Genomic DNA, 24,779 nt, shown 5'->3' with positions numbered 1-24,779 from the left:
TTATCCTCTCTACCTGGTCTCTCTCGATTTCAACTCCATTCTAAAAAGTCAAGTAGGTTTTAAACTTCCTATCTTTAAGCTCCAGGTCCAGGGCCATGATTCAATATTCCTCTGCTGCTTGTATTTCCTCTCCCATTCAGACAAGCAAACTTCCTAAGTGAAGCTCTGCATAGTCTGGGCTGCAAAAGCTCTTTGGGCACAGAAAACCCCATCAACTCAGCAGGCTTGAATACTGCTGGGCTACCCTTGCACTGTCGGCTGTGTCTGCTTTACCTCTCTTAACAAAAGAGTTGTGTGGTTTAATAGCAGAGCCATCTGCTTTGCATGCAGAAGATACCAGGTTCAATCCCTGGCATTTCCAGGCAGGGCTGGGAGAAACCAGTTTGAAATTCTGGAGACCTGCTGCCAATCAGTCTAAAGATGAACCAGTGGGTTGTGTCAGTATGATGAAGTTTGCTGTGGTCACACTCCTGATCAATAGCTGTTGCTGGCATTGTTTTAGGGCAGGGATCAGCAACCTTTTTCAGCAGGGGGCCGGTCCACCATTCCTCAGACCATGTGCTGGGCTGCACTATTTTTTTTGGGGGGGGGGCGAAATGATCAAATTCCTATGCCCCACAAATAACCCAGAGATGCATTTTAAGTAAAAGGACACATTCTACCCATGTAAAAACACCGATGATTCCTGGACTGTCCGCGAGCTGGATTGAGAAGGCAATTGGGCTGCATCTGGCCCCCGGGCCTTAGGTTGCCTACCCCTGTTTTAGGGGGAAAGGCATAGCAAAATGACACCAGAGTGGCTGGAGTAACCCAGTATATTGGACATTACGAAGGTAGAGAGAAAAGTTTGACATACCTTTTCAGTGTTGGCCCCTCTCATTTTTAGTAACGTTTAATTTGACTCTCGCCAGATGGCTTTACACAAGCTACTCTTTCCCAGTCTCCGTCACCCTCCCTTTATCAGCAGCACTGAGATACTACTACTACTACTACTACTACTACTAATAATAATAATACTGACCTACCTTTAAGGATTATGCCAAGGCCTACTGAAGGGAGTATATGAGAAATGCTACATAAACACAAATTTATATCTGAAGTACTTATTATCGCAATTATTTCAACCCTTGTCCTAATTACTCCTCACACTGAATCATCATTTCGCACTGTTTTCAGCACACTGAGCTGATGAGTTCACTCGAGCTTTTTCACCACCTGGGACTCAGGCTTTCCACCTGAGGTTCAGCCAGGTGAATCATAGCTCAAGGGGGAGAAATAGGTTCTAATTTATGGAACATTTGACTAAAATGTGGGAACTCCCTTCCTTTTCAATACATAGAGGAAGTCCCAAGGAGCTACACCCAAATAGTTACAAGAAACAAAGGGAGGCTTTCTTAGCAAGAACCAACTTCCTTTTGTTGTTGACCACCTTCTCTGTATGCATGAGCTCCCAACTTTTCTTTTCTTCCAAATATGCCAATACTGAACAAAATGTTATTTTAAAAAAAAATCCAACAACCAATGGGAGATACACGTGTAAATATTTGTGCAAGTTGAATGGAGGAGAGAGTATTTGAATATATATATATTTAAATGATGGCTTCGTTTTCAGCTTCAAACCACTATGAATGCCTATATCTAAGCTAGAAGAAGAAGAAGAGTTTGGATTTGATATCCCGCTTTATCACTACCCTAAGGCACGTAGGTGGTGCTGTGGGTTAAACCACAGAGCCTAGGGCTTGCCGATCAGAAGATCGGTGGTTCGAATCCCCGTGACAGGGTGAGCTCCCGTTGCTCGGTCCCCCCTCCTGCCAACCTAGCAGTTCGAAAGCACGTCAAAGTGCAAGTAGATAAATAGGTACCGCTCCGGCAGAAAGGTAAACGGCGTTTCCGTGCGCTGCTCTGGTTTGCCAGAAGTGGCTTAGTCATGCTGGCCACATGACCTGGAAGCTGTATGCCGGCTCCCTCAGTCAATAAAGCGAGATGAGTGCCACAACCCCAGAGTCGGCCACGACTGGACCTAATAGTCAGGGGTACCTTTACCTTTACCTTTACCTTTAAGGAGTCTCAAAGCGGCTAACATTCTCCTTTCCCTTCCTCCCCCACAACAAAGACTCTGTGAGGTGAGTGGGGCTGAGAGAATTCAAAGAAGTGTGACTAGCCCTAGGTCACCCAGCAGCTGCATGTGGAGGAGCGGGGACGCGAACCCGGTTACCCAGATTACAAGACTACCGCTCTTAACCACTACACCACACTGGCTAGTTGGTAAATCCAACTGGCTTTTGGGTCCCTTTTTAGATCCAGGAGCCAATGTATTTCTTTCTTTCTCTGTCTTTTACACACACACACACACACACACACACACACAGTCATCTGGTCATCTGTGGGGAACCTCTGGTTTTCCAGATGTTGCTGAACTGTAACATCCATCAGCTCTAGAAAGCACGGCAAGTGGCATAGGATGATGGGCACTGATATTCCAGGTACACCTGGAGGGCCAAAGGTTCCCGACACCTGCATTAGGTTGACTCCCTCACAAGCCAATAGTGTAGTAGCAAAACAGGGAGATGAGCTGTTGTTTCTGTGTTGTGTGAAGAGATTCCAGCAACAACACCTGGAATAATTACAATAATTGCAGTGGAAAAGGAGGCAATACTTTATAAGTAAAAGATAAACTTTGCATCTGGCACAAGCATGATCAGCATTCAGGTTGCTATTAACTGTTCTTTAAGTACTCATCCTTCACACCTGATTACTAGAATGCACCTGCCAAGGCAATTGCTTGTATCTCAGAACATGGGTAAATGATGGTTCTCTCAGGAAAAAACAGAGGGACTGAAATGAATCCCACAGTTTCCTTATCCTAGGATTTCCCCCACAACATTCTTTCTGCATAAAGCAGAAAGGCTTGAATTTCTGGTGAACAATGGAAGAGCCGTCCCATTTCTTACCACTGAATGACTAGGTTGGATCAAGCAGTGAACACTTCAGAACCGTATATTTTATTTTTAAAAATAACTAAATTAAAAAACAGGTCTTCCACACACCGCAAAAATTAACATATTAGCACAAGTCAGCCATACCTCATGCCTTCAGCATAACTTATTCTCAGTAAATATTGAAACATCATAGTTCCCTCCAAAGAGGAAAAATTACTTCCATATGTTATTATTCCAAATCACATTAATTTGACTAAGCATTAGTCAATAATTAATTAACCACCCAATCAAATAGTCAGCAGTGCTGACTGTTCTCTTGAAGCTAGTTTAAGCTTTCTTAAACTGATGAAAAGCCCAACGTTCCTGGAACTAGAAAAAGTTTGTGGTCCGCAAAACCTCTGCCCCCCAAAACACAACAACAACAACAACAACAACAACAACAACAATTTGCTGTTGGCAGTAGTTTGTTTTTAAAAATAAATAAATCTGGCCACTATTATTCTTGTTATTAAATTTCTATCCTGCCCTCCTTAAGCAGCCACAACCAGGTAGCAGAAACAATCCAATTAAAAATAAGATAAAAACATGTCCCATGGTGTCCTGCTGTCCTGCTGCTGTGTTTCTGCAGGTATGACTATGTGGTGTGCATATCTGGCAAATGTGTGTGTGCTAAAGGAGCAGTAACGGGCTGTTAACATGTCGCCCTCCAAGAGTTGGCCAATCTCGAATGAGGCTTTCGGGGCTGAAAATATTAACCCTCCTTGTTGTACGACAAACCAATGAACTACTGTGCATTTACTGCATGAACGAAATATTGTTTGGAAAGGCACTTGGGTTTCTGACACCTGTAAACTGAGATAACCACACAGTTAACGGGGTTGTTGCGAGGATATGGAAAGGTTCCAATAAATTATTTGCCTATGCTTGATCTGCGTAAAGTACCATAAGTGATGATATTCTGCCCCACTTAAGTGTAACTTTTTCGGTATAGTGTGCCCCCCACTTTAAGCGTAACTTTGTCAAATTAAGTGCCTCCTGATTCTCCAGAAGTCGCTAGTGAGTCCATGCAACTGTGCTCACTGTTCCAGGGCGTCTTTGTTCAAGAACTAGTTAATTGAACTACAGCTCAAGCATTATTTAAAGATTATCTGTAGTGCCACAAATTCCAAGCAGTAGCTGGCGATTTCACCTGAGAACCAATGATTTTATTCACCTAAAAATTAGCTTAGTAGTTACTAATCAGCTTGCAAGGCAAATATAAAGGAAGAAAATCAATTTAAACTCCCTGTTTGAAGCTTGTGCCAGGTCATTACCGAGAAAGCCTAATCTGCTGAATAATTAAGGCTCTGCATTTGTGGAGCGAGGCGAAGGAAACTTTACAGACGAATAATAATTCTGAGCTGCTGTTTTGGCTCTTTTAATCTATAATTAGACTATGCACTTCAAATATAGATATTAACCTGACTCAAGTTTAAAAGGAGAGCCTACGGAATAGGCTATGTCAAAAAAGCACCATGGCTTTGTCAAGGAAAGTCATTCTGTTTGGGAGGCAACTCTGGTTCAATGTCAACAGCGGCACCTGTTGTTCAACTCGAGAAGAAAATATTACAAGCAAGCAGCTTTGAGAACGAGCAAGTCCACCCAACGTAATTAATGATGCCGTAACACCCAAGGTCTACTTGCTTGCTCTCCCATTAGCACACAGAGGGGAAAGTGGGGACAAGTACCCTGGCATCGTGTCCCTTGCCAGTCCTGCCTTCTGCACATTAGCTGAAGAGATCTGAAAGAGGGAACTGCTTTAAGGCTCTTGATCATGCACGATTCTAAATAGCGCAGTGAGCCCATTCACAAAGAACAGGCTCCGTGCTACAGACCTTCCTGAATGAGAGTTGGGCCATGTCAGGCACAGCTAGGATGATCTCCATGTTGGTGGAAACAGTACCAGAGGAATAAACCATTTCTACCCATGTAGCTTTGGGTGCCGTCACTTGTTACCTCTTTGATACACAGCTGCACTTGGAAGGCTATTATTCTGTTGCTCAAAAGGAACTTGACCTCACAGGACTAGAATGACCTGTGCAGCCTGCAAAGTAGATCCCCAAGTCAGCTTTTGTGCAGCCTGCCAGCTGCTGCACTGCTACTTTTGAAGCAGGCACAACAAGCATTTGGGTGTGACCTCAGTTGTGCTCGTCATAGCCCAGAAGTAACGTTGGGCTTCTAATTAACTCCGGGGTTTTCTTTAATTTTATTTAAAGCTTGGCAAATGCTTGGAAATTATCCCACGCTCTTTCATACTTATCTGATCATACTTTTCTTTCCTATTGGGTTTTAACTTTAGTTTGTTCTGAATGTCATACTGTGTTTTGGTTACTGTAAGGTGTCTTGAATTTGATGGGAAGTTTGGGTAAAGCCTTTCAAATAAACACACAGTATATACATAACAGGCATGTAAATTTGAAATATGGTTTTAAAAGCTAAGCAAGGTTCACATAGGTATTTGAAGTGCATGAACAATTCTGAGCTAGGATACCTAAAGGACTTTCTCCTTCCATGCAAGCCTGCCTACCAAATGGCTTCTCCTTGGCAGCACAGGTGCAGCTGGTAAAGACATTGGACCTTCTCAGTGGCTGCACTTCGTTGTGCAACTCCCTGTTCAATGAGGCTCTTCTTGCCACCCCTTCCAGTTTTGATGGCCTTCGGCAATTTTGCAAAGACCTTCCCTTTCTGGGCAGGGTCTTGGCCAGTCAAGTTTAAGTTCCATTGCATTTGTATTCTTCCATTTTAACTTGTAATATTTCTTATTGCTGAGATAAAAAAATTCCTTCCAGTAGCACCTTAAAGACCAACTAAGTTAGTTCTTGGTATGAGCTTTCGTGTGCATGCACACTTCTTCAGATAGTATCTGAAGAAGTGTGCATGCACACGAAAGCTCATACCAAGAACTAACTTAGTTGGTCTTTAAGGTGCTACTGGAAGGAATTTTTTTATTTTGACTATGGCAGACCAACACGGCTACCTATCTGTAACTTATTGCTGAGATGTCATTTCTGATTTTTCAATATGTCATAAGCTACCTTAAGCATTTTATTTTAAAATATGGGATTTGAATGGATACTCACACCCCTACGCCCACCCAGTCGTACCATGGAAGTTGAACGTAATCCATTCCAGAAGTCCATTCGACTTCCACAACGTTCGGAAACCAAAGCATGGCTTCTGATTGGCCACAGGAAGCTCCTGCAGCCAGTCGGATGTTTGGCTTCCAAAAATAGTTCGCAAACCAGAACAGTCACTTCTGGGTTTGTGGCGTTTGGGAGCCAAAACGTTCGAGAACTAAGCTGTTTGAAAACCAAGGTACGACTGTGTGTGTGTGTAGTTTAATTATTCATGTCAGGTTTTTCTCCACCACGCAAAGAGACAAGAAGCTTGACCATTTACTTACTCTTCTTGGAGAAGAGCTTCTTTCGCCGCCTGATGGGGCTCAGCTTGTATTCGTTCTCCTCGCAGTTGCAGTCCTCACTGTTCCTGCTGTAGTACTTGGGCATGAGGTTGGAGACACCTTTGCTGCTTCCTGGAGCTGTAAGGCTGGCCATCCCTTTGCATTTGTGCAGCTTGAGCCTCCCGCTGGCATCTTCCATGCACTGCCATTTCTGAAACGGGAGGGAAATGTTCCCAAAATGGCATGATAGAGGCAAATGTTCTTCTACATACTTTGGACATTCAAAGTTGGTTGGCAGTATTCTCAGAAGATCAAATCACAATTATCTGTCCCATAGCAGATGTTAATTTGGCAGAAACATGTTAGTGGTGTAGAAGAGCTACGGGGTGTGTGTGTGTCACATTTGGCAATCAATGCGCCCCCTTTGCTTTCAGATAGTGCATGGATAGATGAGTCTAAAAAGCCAGGGACACAAATTTTCACGGCCCTCCAGTGGCTATGGTGGTTCATTTACCAGAGGCTTAGTTGGGTCAGAATCAAGTATACCAGGCATAGGCAACCTTTAGGCCTCCAGATGTTTTGGCTTACTACTCCCATGATCCCTAGCTAACAGGACCAGTGGTCAGGGATGATGGGAATTGTAGTCCAAAACATCTGGAGGGCCGAAGGTTGCCTATGCCTGAAGTATACATTTCTAGACTTAACACTAAATACATTAATTCTGGTAAATGAGCTACAGTGGTACCTCGGGTTACAGATGCTTCAGGTTACAGATGTACTGGTTACAGACTCTGCTAACCCAGAAATAGTACCTCGGGTTAAGAACTTTGCTTCAGGATGAGAACAGAAATCGTGTGGCGGTAGCGGGAGGCCCCATTAGCTAAAGTGGTACCTCAGGTTAAGAACAGTTTCAGGTTAAGAACGGACCTCCACAACGAATTACCACTGTATCTGAAAGCGGAGGGGCACATTGGTTGCCAGATATGAAATATATTGGCATTACTTTTAGCTCTCCTACCTCACCATTACGAAACTTTGAGATAGCAATACATAAATAAGAGGACATTTTATCAATTTTCCAAAGACTAAAAATAATGTTGCATGTCCAGGTTTAACCAACTCATCAAAATGCAACACTGAAGATTGTCTTGTGCAATATTATGCATGTTTACTCAAAAGCAACATCCACTGTATTTAAGGGCCTGACTTCCTAGTAAGTGTGTTCAGGTTTGATGCCTTAGCGTGAAACTCTGTATCTACTTTTCTGAGAGTAAAGTCTATTGAACTCGGTAGGAAATACTTTTCAGTAGGCATTATTGTTTTGTTAAAGTCCCCCTTCCTCAATCAAGACAGTTGTTGATAGCTCATATTCCTATGCCTTGGTGATATGAAGGAGAAGTGAAAATCTCCCCATTTCAGCTGCTATGAAAACTTGGGATATGCTTAAAAGATACTTAAATCCATCAATATCTGCAATGGGTTTTTTAGTTAAACATAGCAAAGTAATCTGAAATTTTAGGTATGAAGTGGTTAAGACTTCTAAGGTGCTTTAAAACATTGATGCTGTATGAGATTTAATGAATTTAAGAGGGACTTCAATGGTCAGAATTTGCAACATCCAATATTTTCAACTGAGAAGTTACATGAACATTGTAGTCTTTAATGAGCATCTCTGCCTGAAATTGATTATTACCAGTACAAGTTCAAAAGGACTGTTAACAACTATTCCAGCTAATTGTGACAGAGGCAATACAGAGTGGAAATAAATTTAAAGCATGATGTGAAATGAAGCCAGGTTCAACAAGTATGGAAACAGAATGAATTGTGGTGGTAGTGTTGTTTTTAAGTAGAGCAACAAATTCTATTTGTAATATTAAAAGCTCTTAAGATAATGCTGCTACTGAACATTAAACAAGACGAACAAGATAAAAAAGGCCAATATTGTTTTCATTTATAAGACAAGGAGATGGAACTTGTTTCTAAAGTACCTAGCCTCCATATAATCTAGGTTTTAAAGACAAGACCAGCCCCTTAGTTTGTGGCCGAGAAGCTACAGTGAACCACTATGAACTTGCACTCTAAACCCCTATATAATTGGCGCCTGATGGTCTATCTCTTTAAAACAAGCTAGTGTCTTCATTCTGCATCAGTAGCAGCCTGCAAACTGTCTTCAAGGGCAAAGAAGTAACAGAAGTCTTACACTCCCAAAGGCAACATGGACCTAGCACTGAAGGCACAGATAACGCAAACAGAATTCACATAAGTATCAGTGGACGCAGAATGCTGATTGGTGCGTGTGTATGTGTTGGAGGAGGGGGGGGGGAGAAAATTGGGTGGGGGGGTGAATTGAATATCATGGTGAATGAAGGAGGGCAAAACCAACTGACTGAAACACAGGAGCTCTCTTAACTGCAACTTTTTGTTGCAGATCCGGCTTGCTTCCTGAAGAAAAGATTGTCTGTAGGCAATACACATCAAATGTACAACTATTGAGTGGAATCAGGGAAAAATCTTGATGGGAAGGGCAATAATGACCATGTCGTGCTTTTTTCTTTCCTCCAAGTCTGTTGCTATTTAACCTCTGAAGATGATTTGTTGGGGGGGGGAGAGGCAAAAAGATCTTGTGATTGGATTCAATAAACTAAATATGCAATAAAACAGACATATTTCAGTTTTAAATATTAAAGGCTGTCTCTGTTGGTGTTCCAAGTTATGCTGTAGTCTAAAAATATTACCCTCTGGATCCCAATTATTCTGTTACAAATTTCTGGATTTATGACTCTGTACCATTAGGAAGGATTTTCCAAACTTCTTGTTCTTGTTTTCCAAAGACAGGGACACAGCTCTTACTTGAAGCAACTGTTTACAGCTGGTCATGGCTTTGAGCTAAAGTGAGACTGCATACGATTTCTTTAATTAAAGCAAAACATTTTATTTTATTTTTTGGCAACAGCTTTTCCCTGCTACCTTTTAGTTGCGAAGAATAAATATATTTTTTCCTGCTGCCAGCTCTTGCTGAAACCGGTTACCTCCAGTCACTACTGGCTGCAAAATGGTTGTGTTACTGGCGCAAACACCTGCTTGGGTAAAAATAAAAAAATTCCTTCCAGTAGCACCTTAAAGACCAACTAAGTTAGTTCTTGGTATGAGCTTTCGTGTGCATGCACACTTCTTCAGATACACTTCAGATGTGTATCTGAAGAAGTGTGCATGCACACGAAAGCTCATACCAAGAACTAACTTAGTTGGTCTTTAAGGTGCTACTGGAAGGAATTTTTTTATTTTGACTATGGCAGACCAACACGGCTACCTATCTGTAACTGGAACCTGCTTGGGTAGTTCTTGTTATACCACTGAGGGCATATCCTTCCTAATGCTCTACACTTACACTAATGTAAGCATTTTAAAACTGAGTTAATTAAAACTAACTTGTTCTGCTTTTCTTTTGTCTCCTTTTTAAAAAAGATCTTCTGGAGTGATTTTCTGCAGCAATGTCTGAGTGTTCGTGTAACTAATGCAATTTTTAGGCAGCATTAACTGAACCACAGTTTCCAGTTCACAAGAAGAGTTAAGTTTCACTTTGTTCTGCACTAGTTCAGCCACATATGGAACACTGTGTCCTTGGGTCTGGGCAAACCATACTTGAAGGAGACAAGTGAAGCCATTGTCATTTGGAATGGATTCAAAGGAGAACAGGAAAAGACAGTCAAGGGTATGGAGAATAGGCCCTTTCAGCAGAGCCAGCTCTACCATTGGGCAGAGTGAGGCAAACGCCTCAGGCAGCAGACGCAGTTGGATGGTAGCGTTACCTCCCTGGCCATTCCCCTCCACTGAAAAGCAGAGCCGTGCCTCCTACATGGCCTGTCCTGCACTCCCTACACTAGCCATCTGCCTCAGCTGCAGTGAGGATGTTGTCTCATCACTAGTGCTGAGGCAAAATTAAGCAGCCTGTCCGGTCAGCTTCTGTACACAAAACAGGGGACATCATCTTTGCCGTTGCCTCAGACAGCAAAATGTATTGGGCTGGCACTCCCTATTACAGGGGTCAGCAAACTTTTTCAGCAAGGGGACGGTCCACTGTCCCTCAGACCTGGACTATATTTTGGAGAAAAAAGAATGAATTCCTATGCCCCACAAATAACCCAGAGATGCATTTTAAATAAAAGCACACATTCTACGCATGTAAAAACACGCTGATTCGCAGGCCAGATTTAGAAGGCAATTGGGCTGGATCTGGCCCCCGCGCCTTAGTTTGCCTGCCCATGCCCTATTATAATCAATATGCCACCAATTCAAATTGGTCTTGACCTATAAAGCCTTTTAAACATAGGTTTTGACCTATAAAGACTTTTAAACAGCTTATAAACCCCCATATGAACCAACCCAGGCTGTGTAATTATCATCTGAGGCCCTTCTTTGTCTACCTCCTTCATGAGCGGCCTGGAGGATGGCAACACAAGAATGGGCCTTTTCTGCTGTGGCTCCCTGTTTGTAGAATGCTTTCCCCAGGGCGACTTACCTGGCACCGTCATTATATACCTATAGACACCAAGTGAAAACATTCCTCTTCTCCTAGGCCTTTGACTAATTAAATAACCTATGGCCTTTTAAACTGGGGGGAGGGGTCCTGTTGATGTTTGTGTGTGTTTTTATACTGTGATCCTCAGATGAAGAGTGATATAGAAATTCATAAACAAGATACAATGGCTTCTAAGTATGAAATCCTTTATAAAACAAGAACATAAGAAGTTCCCTGCTTGATCAGGCCACAGGTCCATCTAATTCAGCATCCTATTCCCACAGTAGCCAACCAGATGCCTAAACGAAGCCCACAAACATGTCCTGAGTTGCAACAGCATGCTCATCTTCTGTGGTTTCCAGCAACTAATACTCAGAGTCACACTGCCTCTTCACATAATTAAAATAAACAATGAAATAATGCTGAAATGTTGAAGGAAAGACTGAGGTGCAGGCAGATGACATGAAAACACTTTGGGTACCTGAATGGTTGTCCTATTGACAAGAGCAATGGTTTTTCCTTTGCCACACTGGAAGAGAAATGTTCTAGAGTGGTAGATTTTGGCTGAATGCTGGAAGCAGCTTCTTGACAGTAAGAGAAGATCAACAATGGAACAAGTTACCTAGAGGGTTTGTGGGCTCTTTCTCCCTGGAAATCTATAAACAAAAGCTGGAGGGCAATAGGCTCTAACTCGTCATTTCCTGCACTGGTTTCATTAAATGATCTACAAGGCCCTCATGCCCATCACAGCTTGATGAGTCAATGAAGCAAACACAAGAAAAACTACCCTCCATGCCCCTACAACAATGTTTTGTCTCTGCCTTAGTTTGAGAAAGTAATTAGCACTCATAAGCTGCAAATATCTTTGAAAAATCGATCAGAAGAAAGTCTAAATCGTTTCTGCAATCATAGAGATTTTTCAAACTGCCCCTAGTGTGATGGTATCAATTTCTGAATAGGAACAGTGCAGCACTGATCATGTGCCACACGCCTCTCCCAAAAGTGCCAATTATTATATGCAAAATACCTATGGCCCCAGTAAATTCCTACTATATTACCCTATAAAGTATGCAAGTCAAAGGTCTCAGTCATTTTTGCTGTGTCATGCATGAAGAATTCTTATATAGTAGAGCAAAATCACAAAACTGGTATATTACTTTGGTGACATCAAACAGGCCCTATATTCACACTCTGACACCTTGGGCAGCCATGAGGGCATAACTTAAGAAGGAAGCAGTCAATCAGGTCTTGGCAAGGGTAAAGGGATAGGCCTGGAGGCTGCAGATAATACACTGGGATATGTCAGTCAGTTTGTTCCACTGATTAAACCAATTCCTTTGCTCAGCTCTGCAAAATTCTTAATGCAAGTAAGGTTTATTTAAATGCAATTAAAAGGGAATCTGGCCTTTTGTAGTAATGCCTCACTGTTATTAGCTGTAAGCAACTATGTTCCCCTGTAAGTGCATGTAAGCTTCTAACTCCTCCACTCCATTCCAATAACACATTCATTAAAGCAACTCAACAGATGAAGCATGATAATATTAATAGCTGAAGAGAGTCCAGCAAACTGCAGGAAATTGCACCCCCAATAAAACTATTTCTAAGAAAGTGTTATTAATGTCATCCCTCACATCACTGACTTATACTGATGAGTATATGGAAGTCATGTGGTCTAAAATCCCACATAGCACTCAGTCTTTATTCTAGTAACGGCAGCCAGAATTTTCCCAAAAATGGGAGGAAGCAACAGCTGGCTACTAGGCGAACATATTTAGCCAGAGTTTGCATGGTATTTTAACTATTCTTTTAAAAACCAATACTGTTTCAGACTTCAACGGCATATGCTATTAATTTGTTTTCTTCCTGGAAAGAATATGGCACTCGGCACAATATTATGACAAAAGGTCAAGAGAACTTCAAGAGGACCAAAATTCGATTTTGACAGTATGAACAGTTAGGCTTGACTTAAGCGATCCTGGTTTACATGTCTGAAGAATATTATGTGTATTTTGCTAAAACATTTCTACAAATATCTGAAAACTGTCTTGCATAGGAAGATACTAGTTTTGTGATTTAATATTGCAATTCATACCTTCCATTTAAGTGTGGATGCCCATGTTTAGTTAAAGTTTGCATAAACTACCAATTTCAGAGTATCGTAGGAAGAAATCCTCCTTTTCCAATAAGCTCACATGCCATTACGTCACCTAATTTCCTTAGCGGGTCCTGCTCCTTTAACATTTGCATAGCCCCCATTGCCAGACACACACCAGATTTTGTATTTCTGTTGAGAAGCCTTGACCTCCTTCCAAATCCCCTGCCTCCACACCAAGTGGCTTTGCATCACTGCCCTTCACAGCTTTCCTGCAACTGCAGCAATTACAGATGTTAACTCAAACTCATTACTCGGGGCTCCAATCAGGGATAAATAGCTGTGACCTTCCTGGAAGGATTTTTCTATTACTGGATACAGTTTGCTTGTTTCGGTAACTCGAGACACAGTCTTAATCTTAGAACACTGTTACATCAATAAAAAGGCACAGAAACAAAGAATACAATCCTAAACACATTTATCCAGAAGTAAGTCCCACTGAACTCAGTAGGGCTTCTTCGTGAGCATACATGTATGGGATTGTGCTGTTAATCAGTATGCTTTTTGCTTAGTGGTTTAGTCGTGTCTGACTCTTTGTGACCCCATGGACCAGAGCACGCCAGGCACTTCTGTCTTCCACTGCCTCCCGCAGTTTGGTCAAACTCATGCTGGTAGCTTCGAGAACACTGTCCAACCATCTCGTCCTCTGTTGTCCCCTTCTCTTTGTGCCCTCAATCTTTCCCAACATCAGGGTCTTTTCCAGGGAGTCTTCTCTTCTCATGAGGTGGCCAAAGTATTGGAGCCTCAGCTTCACAATCTGCCCTTTCAGTGAGCACTCAGGGCTGATTTCCTTCAGAATGGAGAGGTTTGATCTTCTTGCAGTCCATGGGACTCTCAAGAGTCTCCTCCAGCACCATAATTCAAAAGCATCAATTCTTCGGCAATCAGCCTTCTTTATGGTCCAGCTCTCACTTCCATACATCACTACTGGGAAAACCATAGCTTTAACTATATAGGCCTTTGTTGGCAAGGTGATGTCTCTGCTTTTTAAGATGCTGTCTAGGTTTGTCATTGCTTTGTTAATCAGTATAGCCAGCCTAAATTTAAACACATGGAACACCACATGGACTGGGTCCAAAGGAGGCCTTTGCTCTGGTCCCCTCCTCAGAAATAAAAAGTGCAGCTTGTCCATTTACTGGCACCACGGTTATTTTCTGTTTCTCCCACTATCCCCACCCCCCACCTTGGGTTCAGCTTGTGCCTACCCATTCTGGGGGTAGTCGCTTGGTATGGATGATCTCAGCCACCATATTCAGGGCCCTGGGAGAATTTTTCCAACAGCCTAATTGGCCTCATCTGAAGGTTTTGCCTTCCTCATAGCAATCGTTGTTGGGTTAGGCATTGGGTAAAGCCCTTAGTCATGGTAGGAGGAGAGGTTGCAAGTTTCTGCCTACCCCTCTGGGGAAATGGGGTATCCCATTAAAGGGATTGAGGAAGAAGTGCTTCTGTCCAGATGCCCAGGGAGGGGCTAAAGCCACAGCACTCAATGCAGGCAAGAAGGCACCTAACTTGATGTATGTTATAGGGCTTCCCCAACTCTGGATTGACCCCTAGAAAACATCTAGCAAACGGGCTGGTTGATATAGGATATGCCCAATGTCTAAGCCTCATCCCCTTACATCTGTAATCAATAAAGTTGGGGTCAAATTCAGTGCAAAAGAATGGTGTCATGTGTGGTCCTTTGATCTCAGGTGGAGGGGCAGTTTCATGCCACTTTGGCATGCAACAGGACGCTGGTCCAGATGGGCCTTTGCTCTGATCCAGTACCCCTTCTTATGTTCTTAACATAGCAAAGGCATGGACTTGTACGCTATTCAGCATAAAAATGTCACATATTTAACCTCTTGCACCTCAGATTTACAATTCTCCTTCTCTGTGCTTGAATGCACTTATGAGTACGAACGTGTCCTTTATCACGTATGTAAGCCCTGCAGCTGAAGACAGCACTTAATGCGTTTCACAAAATGGACTCTAGTACCGATAAGCTTCTGCCACAATGAACTTGTTGGCTTTAAGTTGCCACAAGTCTTTTTTTTCCTTTTCAAAAGTGTTTTGAAAAACTAACCCAAAAGACAAACCTCCAAAGTGCAGTGAATAATTTATTTGAGGAACAGGGGCGGTGGGGAATCACTTAAGAAATAACCAGAGTGTTTCGTGTAAGCCACTCATCCTCAAGGGCAATTTTGATCCTACTCTCTCCTCTGGGGGGTGGGGGAGAGACGCTGCTCTCTTTTATACTACTTGGAATATGCTTAGCACCTTGTAAAAAAACACTTTGTGGTGGAGGAAGTGAGTTGCTGCCTGAATCTATCCACAGCTGCAAGCAAGTTTCAGGGAAGCATAAGGTGAGCTTGAGGGATTCTTCAACGGTATATCAAGGGGCAGCTTCAAATATTAGCTTCAATCAGTCACAGGAACAATCAGGAACAGTTAAGAAGTATACTCTGGAAATGTGATCCCCAGTCTCATACCAGACTTTAAAATCAGATCGTTAATTAGTTGTTTAAAATGAAGAGTCTTATAGGTGGAGTTCACACGTTTTCAAGGATGGAACTCTGTTGGTTATCTGCCACTTTTCACCAGCAGGTACTTATCTCATTGGAAAGTGTTCTCTAGTGCTTGACAGACAATGGAAGATGTAGAAGTTTCTGTCGTACAAAGAAGCATTTGTAGACCAGCAGTGAGGTAGAGGTGTTCAAAAACAGTTATGGAAGCTTTCACAAAGTTTGCAGAATGCCAAAGACAGAGAGGTGTCAAAGACTGGAGTATGGACCTAAAACAACTGTTCATCTGACACAGTGAAACTGTTCTTGAGATCTTATACAGGAGTTACACATCTTCAAGTCATCTCATCCTCCCTATGCAGTGCCTGCCTGATTTATTAAAATGACAATAAGTATAAAGCTCAGTTCAACGTGCTGGTTTTGACCCAGAAAGTCCCATGACCCCAATATGAGCTTACTCAGACCCTTTGGTCTTCACCAGAGGCCCTGACCCCAGGTGCCCCCTCTGAGGAAAAAGTTGGAGGGTGGAAATGAGGGAGAGGGTGTTCTCAGACCATGAGGTCTGCCTGGTGCCATCATTAACATCCTTTTGGCACCAAGTAGAAACCTATCTTATCTCCCAGGCATTTGATAGATTATGATTACTTTGCTGTTTATTGGTTATATGCTTTTGCTGCTCTTTTATAAGTTTTATGGGCTTATTGCATGGTAATGTGTTTTTAAAAATCTATTCTATGCTTTATGCTCTTAAAATTGTGTAGGTTGCTTAGAGACCCCTTAAGCGCCAAGTGGCCAATAAACTGACCATCATCCAAATTCAATACAAGAATGAATTCACCCTGAAAGCCTTCCAGTCAAGTGGATGAAACCACAGGAACAAAATCTGTATAAACTTTGCAAAATTATTGGAACAGAGTTTTCACTCAACTGCTATGATGATGCTACATTACAGCTTCTGGGAACGCTGTACAGATGAGAGATGTTACCGTAAACTGGCTCTTAAAAGAGCTTACTAAGCAGACAGAAGTGTCTGTTTCAGGATGCAGGGCTGAGAAAGATCTTGTTCCTAAGGCTTTAGAGTGCTGTTGCCAGTCAGGATAAAGCTAGACAAGACAATTGCATGTACATTACACCTCAAGGTTTGCTTGTCTAGGGGTGGGTGGGTGCTGTTGTTATTTTAAATCAAAAGCAGTCACAGGAGACTACAATTCTGAGCAAAACACCCGCATGGTGAAGTGAGGGAGAACTGCTCTTTTTTCTCTCTGCTGAATTTTCTGCTCAGCAGCAGCTGTTTTTCATGTAGCTCTGTTTCTTCCCTCCTCCAACCTACCCCTTAAACATGGGAAAGCTGTGGGGTCGTGGTGGTTATGATTAGAATAACTGCTGGAGGAGAGAAGGATTTAAGAGCCTTTCCACCTAGCACTGGCCTGCCCCTCTAGATTATAGCCTCCTGCAGCTGCATTTGGATTTAAGTAGTGGTGGGAATCCCTGGAGGAAAATGCATAGACAGCAGCTTCCCAGATGTACAGTATCCATGGGTATGGAATGCAGGTGGATCTGGCATGGCAAGTTCTACCTCCAGCTGATATGCATTCATCCAGATGTCTATAAAGAGTCCTTACATGGATGGCTCTACGCACGTGTTTAGGAACTGTCTGTAGGTGTTGCATGTACAACTGGGAACCACACAATCAAGAAACAGCTTTATGCATGGGTGCCCTTTACAGATGTCTGATGCCCATGAATTGGGAGTGCTGCTACGCCTGATCTATATGGGCTTACTGAACTGGCGGATAGGGTTAGTCAAGACCAAATATCTTATTCCGTATAAAGGAAGCTCCCTACATTCTGATGCATAGCCACACAAATCATATAGATATGCATATATTTGTGAAACTAAGCAATGTAAAAAAAAAGTGATTTTTGGGTGCGCTACAGTATATAAAAAAACCACCATAAAAGGTTAGCTATACAGAGATGTAAGAGCAGTTTTATCTTTCAGACACATTCTCCACACCCCACAAAGAGACTTGTTTTTTTGCCTAGATAGAGCAACAGGTGTAGAAGAGGGGCTTGATATATGATGGGGAGGGTGACTATTTGAAAATCAGCCCTGACTCTAATCAACTTGATTGCTGCGGGTTCTGTTGATGTCTTGGTTGCTCAATTCCATCCCATGCGGAACTGCCCAAATCAATTCACACTGAAAAGCCTTAAAACAATCCTTCTATTCCTTGACGACTAATACATAGATGACAGCGTTTTTTATCATTTCCCTCTTTGCCAGCAGTAAGGCTATTTTTACTCACTTTCCACAGACACCACATAAACATTTTATTATCCTTAAAAGAAAAAGAAAGGGAGCAGGCAAGGTGACATGTGCAATGCTTGGATGGAAGGCTGTTTACCATAAGTAATCCTGAATAGCCTGAATAGTAAACTTGAAGAGTTTGTACCAAAACCATACAGCAATAACTTCACTTACTGACCCTTCTGTACATCTGGACTTTTTAAAAAGGAAATGAATATTAATATGAAAAAGGAAGAGAACATGAAGGTCCACTAAGCTGAATTTGAGAAGGAATTGAAATAGAGACATAATTCAGCTCTGAAAATGTTTCTCCTTGTTTGACTAAGATTCCAGGGGAAATCTTGGCCTCTTGCCCTGCAGATACATTTTCTTCTACTGCTAGAAGAGCAACAGAAAGGAAAGCTAGCTCTAAAATATTCAGTCCATCTGTTGAAAGATGGATAACAAAGTAAAGGAACCTCCTAAATCCTTGCTATGCTTTAGACTTGTGGTGCAGATGCTCACCTGCCCAAGCTGTTCACAAGCACTTTGATACTCAGCTCGCTGGCAGAGGTCTTTCACCCGTTGGTACTTGGGCAGGAAATTTTCTTCTTGAGCGTCCATTTTCTCATTCTCTCTCTTGTGTAACAGTTTGCTGAAAAGGGAAGAACATGCACAGCTCTGTAAAGGCTGCATCCTCATCCAAGAAGTTGTTCACATAATCTTTGTTTATGAAGAGTGAACACCATCTCTACGATATTCCATTGAATAACGAGTGAGGAGCGATTGAGCGCTAGCCACATGGCCTTTCAGTGAGGAGGTCCAAGGACATGGCAGCAAGGCCAGGCTGGTTTCCAGGGCCCAGAGACCCCAGGCAGCGCAGGATGGGGAGCCAGGAGCTGGGCCCACCAGGATGCGCCTGGGCAGGATGGGGATCTCCATGGAAGCTGGTGCCTGTTTGGGGGTGCCTAGTTCACATCCCCTCAAAATTGTGTTCCTGGGACCACACACCCCCTGTTCCCCCCACAGTATGCCCGTGCATAGGACAGTATAGGATACAATCCAAAGAAGCTTACTGGGTGACCAGTCACACTCTCTGAAGCTTAACCAATCACACAGGGTATTTGCAAGATTAAATTGGATAGTTGGGACAGCATGTTCTCTGCTTTAAGCTCCTTGGAAAAAAGGCAGGATATATAGGCAAGAAATAATTAAAAAATGCATTTTCATTAAGTAGGAAAGTAGACTGCCTATTTCATGTCTCTCTCATAGATTTTACAGCAGTTCCAATGAAAATGAAAAATGCCAACAACAAAACACTGAAACTACTAATACGACTTTGCCCTTTTGATGAATTAAGTAATTTCACAAATGCCACATGAAAAAGACTAATTAATGATCTTGCCAAGGAAAGTTGTACAGGTACAACTCTTCTTTTGCTGCAATGATTCCTTTAAGACAGGCTTCCTCAACCTTGGCCCTCCAGATGTTTTTGGCCTACAACTCCCATGATCCCTAGCTAGCAGGACCAGTGGTCAGGGATGATGTCTCAAAACATCTGGAGGGCCGAAGTTGAGGAAGCCTGTTTTAGGAGGTCAGAACTCTCCAGAACAAGACACAATCACCACCTATCACTTACCCTCTTTCCACCAAGAAGGAGTCCCTCCAGACCTTCATCTTCTTTTTCAAATGGAACCTGGGGGGAAAATGCAAAACTTAATTTGAAAGTCGAACTAGATCTGGGGACAGGATTTGGCTTCTCCCTTGAAGATGTGTGATTAGAAAGCAAATGGCAAACATGCCTTTTCAGCCTCAGCTATGAGATGATATGGCAACTTTTTTTGTTCACTACGGCAAGGCCTGTATAAGTTCCACAGAATGGGATAGAAAAGTACCACTGACTCACAGACCTGTTGCAGACATATTGTTTAACCACAATTGCTTAAAGTACTTGGCGATCTGCAGGAAATGTTGGGCTCTGTTTAATGCATTTCCCATCCTTACCTATTGACCGGTCTTTCAGAATCCAGCAGCTTTAGAATGGATTTCCCATCCATGTCAGGTGGAATGTCCAGGCCAGCAATGTCTAGAATTGTAGGAGCAAGATCGATGTTCAATACAATGTGCGGATTCCTGAAAAGAAACATATCCACAAAACCTTTATCAAACATCTGCAATGGTAACCCCAACGTAACACCACAGAAGACACAGAATACCTGAAAAGCACCCATGGCTTAACCTCAAATAGTTGGAAATCAAGCACAGTTACATGTTGAAGCTGAATATGAGAAGCCATTTACAAGCTAAAGAAAGGTCAGGGGAGACTACCTCGGAAAGTGGTGGACTCTCCCTCACTGGAGATTTTTAAGCAGAGCTTGGATGGCCATCGGTCAATGATTCCTTAGCTGTGATCCCTGAACTGCAGGGGGTTAGACTGGATGACCCTTGGGGTCCCTTCCAACTCTACAATTCTATGAAAAAGAAGGAAGTGAAAAAGCTTGTGACCCAAACTTCTCCACCATTTTGAGAATCAATCTTTGTCTTGTAGTTCAGATTTTACTGAAGAGGGAATCTATGAAACAGTGGGTTGTTCTAAGTTAATGGACATTACTAACTTGGCTTTATTAATTTCTATGGGTCTCCTCTGAGTAGGACTAGCACTGGATAACTCAGTGTAAAAGATAATATTGGCACTCACTGAAGTGGGATTGTGTAAGCAACAGCAGATACTGTACTACACTAGACTATTGGTCCTTCTACGCTAGTGCAATATTGTCTGTTCCCACTGCTTGTGGCTCTCCAGGGTCTCAGGCAGAGGCAGAGAGAGAGGCCATTCCCATCATCTGCCACCTGATCCTTTCAACTGGAGATGCCAAAGACTGAACCCAAGAGTTATGCATGCAAACAAAACCTGTATTTCACCACTGAGCTATGGTACCATCACTTGGAACAGGGAATCTTTGGCTGTCCGGATGTGGCTGGGAGGCCAGCTCCCCTCAGCTACAACCAGCATGACCAATGGTGAAGGATTATGGGAGTTGCAGTCCAGCAACATCTGGAGGGTCAAAGGTTCGCATGGCCCAGCCCACTACCCACTGGGGATAAATTTAGAAGACAGTTGAAGGGTAGATGGCAGCAGGGGGATGGTAACAGGCACCAGGCAAGCAAAGGTGAAAAAAACAAAAACAGAATAGTAAAGGAAGCTCATTTTGCAATAATGCTTAATACTCAGTATCCAGGAAATTATATTTGCATAAATTTTAAAAGGAAATCCCCCTAGGGTGCAAATGAATAGAAGAGCCACACCCTGGAAAATTTCCCTTCTAGCACCAAACATCTGCAAGGTGGGATTGGTGGTTGTGCTTATTCAGTTCTTAACAAATCACTAAGTTTGAGCATTCCTTAACACTCAGATAAGGCCATAGCTTCCTCACCAGTTTCTCCAAACCTGTGAGATCCACACTTTATCTCCTTGTCATTAAGGGTGGGGATTTAAGTGGATATTCCAGTGGTATGCTTACTTAGTCAGGGCATTCTGCACATGCACTTATAAACTCTCCTTAACAATACCTTCTAAGCAATGGTAAAAGGTAAAGGTACCCCTGACCATTAGGTCCAGTTGCTGAAGACTCTGGGGTTGCGTGCTCATCTCGCTCTATAGGCCGAGGGAGCCGGCGTTTGTCTGCAGACAGCTTCTAAGTCATGTGGCCAGCATGACTAAGCCAATTCTGGTGAACCAGAGCAGCACACGGAAACACCGTTTACCTTCCTGCTGGAGCGGTACCTATTTATCTACTTGCACTTGACTTGCTTTCGAACTTCTAGGTGGGCAGGAGCTGGGACTGAACAACAGGAGCTCACCCTGTCGCGGGATTCAAACTGCTGACCAATGAGTGAATCTAATACTCACAAAGAGGGTGGCTTTCCTCAGGATCCATGCCTTTACCACTCTGGGAAATTATTTAGGAATACTACATTTTTTTATTATTAGATTTATGCACTGCCTTTCTTCTAAGGAGCTCAAGGCGGTATAAATTGTCCTCTTCTGGCCCTTGTTTGTTCTGGGGGTTGTTTGTTTGTTTGCATTTTTAGCCAGGAGACTAAAACCCACTGGTTGGTCATCACAAAAATAATACATTTTGGCATTTATTTTTTTCATCTGAGAGTGCTACACTTTACATCCATTGTCCTGTATTCCTCAAATCCATCCTCAGTATTATCATATCCATACTGCAAATTGGGGGAGGCAGAGGGCTTGGGGTTGAAAGAACATGGGTTCCTTGTTTCAGGCCACGTAGCTGAGTTCACGGCAGAATCAAAGTTCAAAACCAGTGCCTGATTCATAGCCCAGTCCTTAAATCAATAACTGATACTAGCTCCAATTAAGGTACTTACAAAAACAATACAAGCAGACGAACAAATAAAGAAACTAAAACAACAACATCAAAAAATTATAAGGATCTTCAAGGACAAGAACACACTTGCCATAATTTACAAGGAGAAATTACAGTTCAAAGACGGAGCCATATGGATAGCTTTCTGCTTCTGCGCAGATTTCCAGCTCAAAAACACAGCACAGCAAGGCAGCAGCATTCTAATTTGCTGCAATGAATGAGACCGCTTGTGAATTACTGGATTTGAAAGCAAACAAACAATGACAAGAACTGAAGATAATACATTTGTTCATCTGCTTGACAAGTGCAGCTTAATTTTAATTACTAGTTAATGCAGTGTAGCGCATCAGGGTAAAAGTAATGAACCTATGGTAATGAGACCTCACTACAGCAACTGCTATTAAATCAGGGTTGATAAGCGGGGACAGCCAATGATTAGTTTATATGAAAAATAGAAGGTGCAGCTCACATTAGCAAAGCTGATACTGAAGTGGGCGTTTCCCTCCTTATGGAAACAGAAATGCCATGTTTGTACCAATTTTACAGTTCATACATCACCTTTTGGAGTGTGCGTGAACCAGCTTCTCTATGGGGATAAGCTCTGACTTACTGAGTCTTTAGAAATTGGTTTTGGCACTCAGAAGGCCCTGAACGAGGAGGCTCCCGCACAACATAATTGGCTGGCGATTTAAAATGATGGGGTGTTTCAGGATCTAAAAAGAAGCTATGAAGAACAGGTTGCTTTCAGGGCTAGGGGCAGTGTTTTTTTTTCTGCGGGGACGCAGGGGTACACATACCCCTAAACATTTTGTGAATCTAAGTTTGGCCTCATTGAGGGGCAGTATTTCAATATGGGTAGGAAAATGAGAGTAACCCTAAATATTTTTTTTAGAAAAAAAGCACTGGCTACAGGCATGCCAAGATAGCAACTCCCTGGGTTTTTGCCTGGTGCTTGTGCACTAAACAGAAATGCAAGAGTTACAAGAAACTGAGTGACTACAAAAAGTGGGTACAACTCTAGCCAGGAGGGGCTGTAGCTCAGTGGAAAAGTGCTTGCTTTGTGTACAAAAGGACCCCGTTATCTGTCCCCAATGTCTCTAGGTAGGGCTGGGAAAGACTTTTGCCCAAAACCCTAGACAGCCACTGCCACTTGGTGTCAACCATACAGAGACAGGTGAACCAATGATCTGACTTGATATAAGGCACTTTCCTATGTTCCTATGCATAGCTCATTGTAGACAGGGAAGGGTGTGAAACCACAGGGAAGGATGAGTTGTGGGAGACAAGAGCTGCTTGGATATCTATGCACATCCTTCAAACCTACTGTGTGCTTTGCAAAAGATGACAAAATTGTCCTGGGAAGCCTACAGGCAGCGGCTGATTTATGGCAGTGCAACTGGTTCTGCCACACTGGGTGCCAAGCCCAGGGGGCGCTGCAGGGTGTCGCAACTATGGCACAGTGAATTGAGCAAAATGCAAGGCGAGAGGTGCAGGGTGCCGAATTTTTGCCTTGCAGAGGGTGTTGTTGAAATTTGAAAGAGCAAAGTCTGTTCCTGATATAGGTAGGAATATCTCAGCTCTCACTGCATTAATCATATAATTGTTGAAATACGTCATTGCAGACCACTTCTGATAATCTCCTTATAGCACAGAGTTTATAACATCACCTGATTCTTCAGGTTGCCCATGTTTGTTTTGTAGGGTTCTCTTTTAGCTGTCCTGCAGCACTGGAAATACCAGTGGGTTTTTTTTTTCAGAATGAAAGAATTCTTCCCTTTTTCTGCTTCGATGGTTGAAATTCATTTAAATTCAAAACCCAGTGAATATTCTTTTTTATTATTTTAAAATGGGATTGTTGCTGCTTTGCTATGTTCGCAATATTGTTGTTGGCTTGCATTACTTTTTCTATATTAAAAGGAGGAAAGTATTATGGGTGGAAAAGTACAAGAACTAATTATGCTAATATATACATAGTGGTATACATTAAAGAACGCATATTGTGGCACTGTGTCCAAAATAATTGCTTTGGTGCAAATATTTGCTATTAAAATAATTACTTAGAAGGTATATTTACATAATTTCTTAGCTGATCAAAGTTACAATTTTAATTAACCGTCACACTCTGTACTCTTGTCTGTCACTGACAAAGGGTAAACCAAGGAGATGAGTCATCTTTTCTTTTTCCTTTTCTTTTTTTGCAAGGGAAGAGGAACATATAGAAAATATTGCATTCATTTTCTTAACAGTGGTTCCATTGTATTATTTAATTAACCTCTAATGACAGCTATGCACTTAGGCTGTGAACACTACGCAATGTTATTATTTGGAAGCCTCACAGACTGCACCGTCAAACTTAAACAAAAGGAAATGACTTTGCATTTCTTCAGAAGATCATACAGAATTTCACACGAGTCTAAATTCCCCCTTTCTCAGTGCAAGAGGTAGCATGTATGTGAGCTGCCTAGTGCTAGGAAGACAATGGGAATGGATCTGGGATAGAGGGTGTTTTGGCTGCACCTTTAGCCTTGATACAGATAATTCC

At 42.4% G+C, this 24,779-nt stretch overlaps 1 protein-coding gene across 7 annotated transcripts in view; it reads right to left on the bottom strand.

Moving 5' to 3' along the window:
* Positions 1 to 24,779, bottom strand: part of SULF2 (sulfatase 2) — a 273,848-nt gene that overhangs the window by 14,184 nt on the left and 234,885 nt on the right. For all 7 annotated transcript variants that reach the window (XM_083508022.1, XM_083508024.1, XM_083508021.1 and 4 more), the window contains 4 exons: positions 19,848 to 19,976; positions 19,483 to 19,539; positions 18,369 to 18,498; positions 6,382 to 6,589 (listed from right to left, as the gene is read on the bottom strand). In XM_083508022.1, the coding sequence (XP_083364148.1) occupies positions 6,382 to 6,589; positions 18,369 to 18,498; positions 19,483 to 19,539; positions 19,848 to 19,976 (524 nt within the window). The remainder of the gene's footprint in view (positions 1 to 6,381; positions 6,590 to 18,368; positions 18,499 to 19,482; positions 19,540 to 19,847; positions 19,977 to 24,779) is intronic.

Source organism: Podarcis liolepis, assembly GCF_965112155.1.
Source record: "Podarcis liolepis genome assembly, chromosome: 6".
In the NCBI taxonomy this organism is placed as follows: domain Eukaryota; kingdom Metazoa; phylum Chordata; class Lepidosauria; order Squamata; family Lacertidae; genus Podarcis; species Podarcis liolepis.
This window is presented reverse-complemented; position numbering and strand designations above follow the sequence as displayed.